This window comes from Cajanus cajan, chromosome 3 (assembly GCF_000230855.2).
Source record: "Cajanus cajan strain Asha chromosome 3, NIPB_CcT2T_4, whole genome shotgun sequence".
NCBI lineage: Eukaryota > Viridiplantae > Streptophyta > Magnoliopsida > Fabales > Fabaceae > Cajanus > Cajanus cajan.
In genome coordinates, this window is record NC_138519.1 from 26,405,873 (window position 1) to 26,416,217 (window position 10,345).

At 31.5% G+C, this 10,345-nt stretch overlaps 1 protein-coding gene across 2 annotated transcripts; it reads right to left on the reverse strand.

Annotated features, from left to right (window-relative positions):
• Window positions 1–5,465: 5,465 nt before the first annotated feature.
• On the reverse strand, window positions 5,466–8,576 carry LOC145955696 (uncharacterized). Of its 2 annotated transcripts, XM_083070743.1 has the most exons (5): window positions 8,294–8,570; window positions 7,906–8,064; window positions 6,758–6,844; window positions 5,994–6,135; window positions 5,466–5,782 (listed from the first exon to the last, which is right to left on the reverse strand). In XM_083070743.1, the coding sequence occupies exons 1-5, from the start codon at window positions 8,481–8,483 to the stop codon at window positions 5,539–5,541; spliced, it is 822 nt and encodes a 273-aa protein (XP_082926869.1). In that variant the 5' UTR covers window positions 8,484–8,570; the 3' UTR covers window positions 5,466–5,538. The 2 variants fall into 2 exon arrangements, with proteins under 2 accessions (XP_082926869.1, XP_082926870.1); XM_083070744.1 differs by lacking the exon at window positions 6,758–6,844 and having other exon boundaries at window positions 8,294–8,576.
• Between the last annotated feature and the right edge of the window lie 1,769 nt (window positions 8,577–10,345).

The window sequence follows — 10,345 nt, forward strand, 5'->3', positions numbered from 1 at the left end:
CGGATACATATTCTGTGCTTGGCATACCCATACTATGGACTGCCATGGTTGTCGGGAACAGCATTGGAAATGCTTTAGTTGTTCAGCCATTGAGTATTTGTCTGCATTCTCAAATTTACAAGATGATTACGCTTTGAAATACTCGGCAAAGATTTCTCTACTTTTATGATTTATACTAATTTACATGAAAAATCATTAGAGACACGCATATTTTATTTTAGTAGGTGTTTGCTATATCTCATAAATTTTAAGTTAGAAATATTTGTTTCACATGTTTGCCTTATTATTTATGAATAACATTTTTGTGCTTACTTATTGTTTATGTACAGCAAGAGGAAAGAAGTATGGCAAATGGAAATGAAATTTTGCATATTGTATGGGCTTGTTCTTGGGCTTTGCAAATCGCGTTACTTTGCCACATGGGTAGCCCTTTGAAAAGTTTAATCCAAGTCAGACAACAAAGGAACACTAATAGATTGTTTAGATCTTGCGGATGTATATTCTGTGCTTGGCATACCCATACTATGGACTGCCATGGTTGTCGGGAACAACACTGGAAATGCTTTAGTTGTTCAGCCATTGATTATTTGTCAGCATTCTCCAATTTACAAGATGATTACGCTTTGAAATACTCGGCAAACTTTTGTCTACTTTTATGATTTATACTAATTAACATGAAAATTCATTAATGACATGCATATTTTCCTTTAATAGGTGTTTGCTATATCTCATAAATTTTAAGTTAGAAATATTTGTTTCACATGTTTGCCTTATTATTTATGAATAACATTTTTGTGCTTACTTTTTGTTTATGTACAACAAGAGGAAAGAAGTATGGCAAATGGAAATGAAATTTTACGTACTGTATGAGCTTGTTCTTGGGCTTTGCAAATCGCGTTACTTTGCCATATGGGTAGTCCTTTGAAAAGTTTAATCCAAGTCAAACAACAAAGGAACACTAATAGCTTGTTTAGATCTTGCGGATGCATATTCTGTGTTTGGCATACCCATACTATGGACTGCCATGGTTGTCGGGAACAGCATTGGAAATGCTTTAGTTATTCAACCATTGAGTATTTGTCTGCATTCTCCAGTTTACAAGATGATTACGCTTTGAAATACTCGGCAAACTTTTCTCTACTTTTATGATTTATATTAATTTACATGAAAATTCATTAAAGACATGCATATTTTATTTTAATAGGTATTTGCTATATCCCATAAATTTTAAGTTAGAAATATTTGTTTCACATGTTTGCCTTATTATTTATGAATAACATTTTTGTGCTTACTTTTTGTTTATGTACAGCAAGAGGAAAAAAGTATGGAATACGAAAATGAAATATTGCATACTATATGATGGAACTAGGTGAGGAGATTGATGTTCCTCCACTTTGCTCCATGCTTAGGACCGAATCTCTTGAGGTAGACCTTGGATCAAAGCTTGAAAACTCCTTGAAGAAATCTTCAATGGAGGTGATGCCTTAGAAGGAGGTTCGGTTACTTCCTTTGGATGAAGAAGCTTAAGGAACCTAAGCTAAGGTTTGAAGAACTTTGGAGAGAACTTAGGAGAGAAAGTTCCTCACGGTTTTGGACTCTTGAATTTGAGAGAAAAATCTGAAGATTGATTCTCATTTATGTCAAAAGTGAGTACATAGGAGGTATTTACAAATATATAGAGAAAAGGTAGCTTCTAGGAGAAGCTAACCTTAACCATGGTTCACTAGGAACCATGGTAAGGTTTACTTAACTCCCTACGGTTTAGCAAGCTTACAAGGGAAGCTAACCTTGACCATGGTTCACTTAAGAACCATGGTAAGGTAAGCTTACCTTACTTGAGTTTAGAAGCTTGCAAGACAAGCTTCAAAACTCAAGAAGGAATGCTTGAAATTTTGGCCAAAGAGGAAAGGAAGGGCTAGGCGGCCTTTGGCTCAAAATGCTCCATGATTTAATTTGAAAATCCTTGATTTGGTTTAGTTAGGTTCATCATATGATGATGACACCTAGCTAAATCAAATCTATGAAAAATTAGGAGCAAAATGAGTCCAATATGCAAAATTTTGCCTAGGCCCAACTCAGGCCCAATTTCTAAGCACACCATCAAGCATTGCTAAATGTCACCCCCTTTTCCCTACTGAAAAAATACAAAATGAATGTATCAACTAGGGAGGTTAAATGGAGCTAAACTCTCCAAGTAGCCTACCTTAAAAACAATATACAATCACTAGGAAAAAGCAAGTAAAGTGCCTCACAAATACAAAGGCAAAAATAACCTATACAAGAGACTATTTACAAAATATATGAAAAAGGTCTTTAATATCATCCCATTCCTCTTGGTTCTTTCAGTATATCACCTCTTGGATTTGCAAATCGCGTTACTTTGCCACATGGGTAATCCTTTGAAAATTTTAATCCAAGTTAGACAACAAAGGAACACTAATAGCTTGATTAGATCTTGCGGATGCATATTCTGTGCTTGGCATACCCATACTATGGACTGCCATGGTTGTCGGGAACAACATTGGAAATGCTTTAGTTGTTCAGTCATCGAGTATTTGTCAACATTCTCCAATTTTCAAGATGATTACGCTCTGAAATACTCGGCAAACTTTTTTCTACTTTTACGATTTATACTAATTTACATGAAAATTCATTAAAGAAAAGCATATTTTCTTTTAATAGGTGTTTGCTATATCTCATAAATTTTAAGTTAGAAATATTTGTTTCACATGTTTGCCTTATTATTTATGAATAACATTTTTGCGCTTACTTTTTGTTTATGTACAACAAGAGGAAAGAAGTACGACAAATGGAAATGATATTTTGCATACTGTATGAGTTTGTTCTTGGGCTTTGCAAATCGCGTTACTTTTCCATATGGGAAGTCCTTTGAAAAGTTTAATCAATGTCAGACAACAAAGGAACACTAATAGCTTGTTTAGATCTTGCGCATGCATATTCTGTGCTTGGCATACCCATACTATGGACTGCCATAGTTGTCGGGAAGAGCATTGGAAATGCTTTAGTTGTTCAGCCATTGAGTATTTGTCAGCATTCTCCAATTTACAAGATGATTACGCTTAGATACACTCGGCAAACTTTTGTTTACTTTTACGATTTATACTAATTTACATGAAAATTCATTAAAGACAAGCATATTTTCTTTTAATAGGTGTTTGCTATATCTCATAAATTTTAAGTTAGAAATATTTGTTTCACATGTTTGCCTTATTATTTATGAATAACATTTTTGTGCTTACTTTTTGTTTATGTACAACAAGAGGAAAGAAGTACGACAAATGGAAATGATATTTTGCATACTGTATGAGTTTGTTCTTGGGCTTTGCAAATCGCGTTACTTTGTCATATGGGTAGTCCTTTGAAAAGTTTAATCAATGTCAGACAACAAAGGAACACTAATAGCTTGTTTAGATCTTGCGGATGCATATTCTGTGCTTGGCATACCCATACTATGGACTGCCATAGTTGTCGGGAAGAGCATTGGAAATGCTTTAGTTGTTCAACCATTGAGTATTTGTCCGCATTCTCCAATTTACAAGATGATTACGCTTAGAAATACTTGGCAAACTTTTGTTTACTTTTATGATTTATACTAATTTACATGAAAATTCATAAAAGACATGCATATTTTCTTTTAATAGGTGTTTGCTATATCTCATAAATTTTAAGCTAGAAATATTTGTTTCACATGTTTGCCTTATTATTTATGAATAACATTTTTGTGCTTACTTTTTGTTTATGTACAGCAAGAGGAAAGGAGTATGGCAAATGGAAATGAAATTTTGGATACTGTATGGGCTTGTTCTTGGGCTTTGCAAATCGCGTTACTTTGCCATATGGGTAGTCCTTCGAAAACTTTAATCCAAGTTAGACAACAAAGGAACACTAATAACTTGTTTAGATCTTGCGGATGCATATTCTGTTCTTGGCATACCCACACTATGGACTGCCATGGTTGTCGGGAACAACATTCGAAATGCTTTAGTTGTTCAGCCATTGAGTATTTGTCAGCATTCTCCAATTTACTAGTTGATTACGCTTTGAAATACTCGACAAAATTTTGTCTACTTTTATGATTTATACTAATTTACATGGAAATTCATTAAAGACATGCATATTTTCTCGAGTTTTTTTTTATAACAAAAGTTAAACCAAAATCCATGCAACAATAGGTTTTGAGTTATTGGTAATATCATATTGAAAACAAGAAAATTAAGAATTTAGATCTTTCATATGTGTGTATGCATAAATGTTTGCGCTGATTTGGAGAGATATTTTGTCTCATTATCCTAGTCCAACTTTGTACGTAAATGGGTTTCCTAGACACATTACTTCAAATTTGTGTGAATAAATGTGTTTATTTGGAGGTCTTTTAATTTGAGTCATTTATGTTTAACCTTGTGATGTATTTGAGCCCAATAGAAGAGAGCAACCCAATGAAAAGAGTGGACAAACTACTAAGGTTCATGATATATACACTTCCTTTTTTTTATAAGTACACATTTTTTTTAAATTAAAATTTTAAAATATTTTTAATTTTTTAATTTTTTATTTTTTAATTTTTAATTTTTTAATTTTTAATTTTTTAATTTTTAATTTTTTAATTTTTAATTTTTTAATTTTTAATTTTTTAATTTTTCGCTCAACATTTAATTTAGTACTTTTTTTTACACATCTTTCCTTATTTTTTCAATTTTCACATGCATCTCCTTACTTTTCTTTCACTTCACTTATTTTTGTAGGTAATTTCAATTCTTTTGATCTTACATTACTCTTCCTCCCTCCTCTTTTAGTTTTCTTACTCTTATCTCCTCTCTTCACGCTTTTAGTTTTCACACACGTATAAAAATTAATTTTCAATAATATTATAGGTGTGTGTAGCTTTTTCAACAATAAATAAAAAATTAGAGAAAGATAAAATGGTGCATGTAAAAACTGAAAAAGAAAAAAATAGATGTGTGAAAAAGAAGAAGAAAATAATAAATTAAAAGTTGGAAATATAAAATTAAAAAAAAAAACATATTTTATAATTTAAAAAAAATAAAAATAAAGGAGGTGTACTTATAAAAAAAAAAAAAAAAAGTGTATATCATGAGCCAACTAGTAATGCAAAAGAGCTTAGGCTCATGAGGACTATGTTGTACCCAAGAAATGAATGACTTTGTGCTTTATCATTAGACATTTCGTTTGTTAGTGAATTATAATAACAGGATGACTCAACTAGTTTCTTGAAAGATCCTTGTTAGCTTTTATGAATGATAAAGATATGAAATTTATTAAAAGAAAATGTGATTTTCTTGCAAATTTTTTTAAACAAATATAAGAAAATATTTTTAAATATGTAGATTATATTAAAAAAATAATTTATATTACTGTAAAATATTTTTAAATATGCATTGCAATGTTACCCATGAAAATATCAACTAATCTCTCTCACAACTTCCTTAGAGCAATTCTGATGCACACAAATGTAACACATTGTTAGGATAATCTTCATTAAGATGCATCATTTGAAACTTAATAGGAAGAGCATAAATAGTCAAACTTTATGATCAATCTCTGACATATATCTACGAACTTCAAGAAGACAAATATGAATGTAGTTTCTTCAAGTGTTATAAAACCAGAGAACAAAGAATAAAACTTCTTGCAGACCTTACACAAGAGACCACCCTCTAATTTTTGCCGCTTGGCAGCTTGATTTTCTACCCGGGAAGAGATAGATAAATTTTGTTCATTCTGAGTTCGCGGCTTCTGAAATCTGAAAATGGAAGAGTTGTAGTTGTAAGGTGACCTATTAACAAGCACTAAAACTAATGCATCCCAATTGATTTAACTGGCAAGCTGTAGTGTAGGATAATGCTATGAAATTAGCATTTAAAAAGAAATGGCAGTTCACATTGTCATCCTACAACTACCACACCCCAAAAAATCATGTTTCTTTAAAAATGATAATTTATTCTAATCATCACCTTGAACCAAATTTTTTAGCAGGGCGATTTTGCTTGGCCAATTGACTAGCTGTAGGTTTCATTAATGTTGAACTCTTTGGCACAGGAGATTTGGCCATAGAATTCAAATTGTTGCTGATTGTCTTACTGCCAAAGGTAAGTCCTAGAAAAAGACAAAATAGATGTCAAGCAGAAAGAGAATAAACAAGTTGAGGTAAAGGGAAGAGGATGGAGGCAGATAGATAGAGAAAATGAAGCATATTGTTATGAATAACATATGCAGAGTAAAAGATAATGCCATGTGTTAAAGATATAATCATATAAAACAACTCAAGTGCTTCCACCTAACAGCTTAAGCGTTTGGGAGTGTTAGTTATTCATAGTATTAGAGCCTAAATGACTAAGTGGTAAGGAATTTGATCCCTTCCACCATCATTCTTCATAATTAAATATCACCACAAGATAAAGTGGGATCATACATTGTCTCCATCTTTGCTTTTGGAAGAGTTAATCCTTGGCTATAATTAAACTACAGTTTGTACCAAAAATTATCATAGCACAAGAGACAATTGCAACATAAATATAAATAAGGATTGCATATCTAACAATATTATGATGATTGTATTATTGTAAATAGAATTTACAGAAAGAAATTGACGATACCAAAACTGTAGTTGAGAAACTAACAACCAATACTTTATTTCACATGAGGATTATAAGATGCTAAGCCGCTAAAAATTTACAGTCCTCAGATTGGCATCTGGATCATGGTATCAGATTGTTACCTGTAGGTACTTGCAATGGCCTTGTACCATCATTTTGCAGAATTCCGGCCAACAAGTTAGAGATATTTTTACCAGGTGCTTTAGAACCTAACAATTACAGGGAAGAGGGAATCACCGACAAGTGAAGAGCACAACTCTGACTAAAACAAAAAATAATATTGGAAGTGTTTCAGAACATTTCAAATTTGCTTTCAGTATAGAAACTAGAAAGCTTGGATACAGGATAACTGTATTATGACATAAGCCCATTACATAATAAAGTTTTCTACTTATCGCTTACAGAGAAATAGACATATGTACTGTGTGCAAGTCATTGTAGCAGTATTTTAGAAAGGACCTCAATGAAACCTTTGAGGGATAATTTAAAAATTACACTAAGGCCTGTACAAATCCAAGGCAGGTACATTTTTGCACCGCTAATTAGCAGGTGGCAAAAGCATGTCCACCATCAACAACCTTAACTTTTTATTAGATCAACTTCAACCATCAGTTAAAACACGGAAATGCAAAGCCCAAACGATTAATCAAGCTCCACGTGATTACCAGCAGAGGGAGTGAGGGACCCTACAGATGCAGATACAGAACATCCCGGGGCCAGAAAAAATATTCCGTATTTGGGTGCATTTTTTTAACACAAACTACGTAGTGTTCTTGGTTCAAGTTTATTTTAGAGAAACTAATTATTTTTGCTACTTTGGTGAGAGAGCTTAAGAAAGATAAATGATTATTCGCCCAATGTTTAAGCTATAGAAAACACGCTAATAACAAGGTTTAAAATTGTGGTCATGGTTGTGGTTTCATCGCAATGCTTGACATTGCCCGAAAATGTGACTGATGTGGAGCTCAAAAACCTTGACTGAGGTTGTGCTGAAATTGTAGTTGCAGACAGTTTTTTAAACTAAATTGTTTTTAGATAACAACTAAATACAGATCATTCGGATCACCTAAGGTGTAAATATTCAATAATTCAGTCAAAAGGAAGCACTAGCAAGACAAATAGAAAATACAAATATAAGACAGCAAGTTGATGGCAACGTCGTTTTAGTGTACTCTCAATGAGAATGAGAATTGCAGAATGATAGAGAAAACTCAACAGAAGTACAGAACAAGGAAATGGCATTCTACAAAGTAAAATTGCCAAGCCATACCATAATTGTCGAAAGCCGTGTCCGCAAACCCCATCCCTAACCGAACACTAGATTTTTCATCATCCACATTACTCGTGCATTCCACATACTCGGACTTGGGCGAATCGCAAACGTCTTCCAAGAACAACTCTTCTCTCGCCACTAGCCATCTCACAAAAGCTGAAGCAGAAAAACAATAGCACGAGTTTGCGCAATTTCAGCAGCAACACTAAGAGAGAAAGTATAAACCGAACTCAACGAAGAAACCATAAATAAAAGGTAAAAATGAAGGCATTAATCAGTTTCGCAAAGATGAATGAAAAATGAAAAAAAAAAAAAAAAAAAAAAAAAAAAGGAAAAGCTTCGTGTAAATATTTGAAAAACATATGAGAAAGAGAAAAGGACTGACGGGAAGGAGGGTAACTAGCGGCAATTTGAAACCAAAGTTCGGCTTCGTGAGCTTCTGCAGGAGTCTCCGGTCGAGTGAAATCGAAGAAGCGAGCTGCATCAAACTCGTAATCGAGGTCAATTTCATGAGCTATAAACAAGTGCTTTATTTCTGCGTCTTCGTCTTCTTCTATCATCATCGCCAGCGTCATTACCACTTTCTCACTATCTATCGCATTGTGGTAATAATCCGAACTCACTCCAACAGTAATTTGTTCTTGTTTTGAGGTGTTCTTGTTTTGAGGGGTTTTAAATTTTAATTAATTAATTAATTAAAATAAATGACAATTTCATTTTCTATTTTAATTTCAATTTTTTAAAAGGATATGATTTTATTTTTTTTGCGTCGTAAATAGGAAGGTAGGTCTTGCAAGGTGGCAAGTGGCAGCAGGAGACAAAGCAGAGAACCGGAGCAGCTTTTTCCACTTTTTTTTTTATTCATTAATTTATTTTTCAATTTTTGTTTTTATTACGCCCGGGACCTGAAAACGCAAACACGAAGCGTATGCGTGTGTAACGAGTGAGTAAGGATCCAAAATTTTAATTTATTGGGATGGATTTTATAATGGTCATGGGTGCTTGAAATTTGAAGAGACGAATAGAAGCATAGAAGATGAGAAATTTCATTTGTTTTGTCTAAGGTGTGTTACCTATGGGGTGACACATTAGAGATTAGATTAAAGATTTATATGTCCAAGATTTGGGATATGTTTCGGGCAGAGATCCTGTCTACTAGAGTCCAGATGACTCTGCAATTTCGGCGCCTGTTCAATTTTACCTTTCTGTTACATCAAATTGCAAGTATTTTGCATTCTTCCAAATCACAAAATTGTAATATATGTTCTTAATTATGGTTTTAAAATTGTAATTACAATTGCATCTTGTTTTATTATTTTTTATTTTAAATAATTTTTTTTTCTATCTCAATTAATATCTTATGAGAAAAAAGAAACAGGTTGTGATTTTAACTTCTTTTAGTATAAGATTAACTTTTTTCATTTAAACTCTTAATAATACTTTTTTTTAAGAATGTTGCCGTGTGTTGTAACATTTAATAAAATTAATTTTATAACTTTTTCTAAATTTATATAAAATGCATTTAAAAAATATTTATTATGAGAAAAAATAATATATTGATAAATAGTATTTACACCTTTCATTTTTAATAAATGTATTTTCTTTCCTTTTTTACAAGATAAAATTTATTAAATAATTTTCAAATTTATCTTTTGGAAATATTATTTTTCCTTCCACGCCTCTCTTTACCTCCATTTTCTTATTTATTTTTATCTTTCGTTGTTTGTCTTTCAGTTCATCTTTCTTACTTCTTTATTTTGTAATTCATTTCTCTAGCAATGAATCGAGTGGATATTCATTATTTTTTAAGTCATACTTTTTGTGTTTTTATTTTTTTATTTTTTAAATTATATTTTTCATCTCTTATTTATTATTCTTTTAAATTTGTTTGCATTTATTTTTTTCCTCTCTTTTTCTTTATAAAAATAGTAAAATTTAATTTTATCTCCTATATTGAATTGAATAAAGAATTATTGTATTATATTCTATTTTTATTCAATAATACTTTATCATTTTTAATACTACTTTTACATATCTGAAATTCACATTTTTAAGTGATAGGTTGCATATAAATAAATAAATAAATAATTTATGTATTTGCAAAATTATGTGTTATTTTTGTTAAAATAAAATTTCAGGAATTATTATTTACACAAATTTTTGAAGAAAAGAAGGTGTTGAAGAATAGAATGATGGAAGATTATTTGAGAAAAAAAAATTAACAAAAAGGCATTTAAATAATTTTATATCGATAAAAATGTATTTAGTAAATAAGAGATGAAAATATCATAAGTCTTTTACATTTAGTTTGTGATTAGAGACATTTTAAGTTAGCTTGAATATGCTAATTTATTATGTGTGTGGAGTAAAAGAATGAAAGCAAAAGAGAATGAGAGAGTGAAGAAGGCCCTCTTAAAAGTTGTTTCGAAGAGATGAA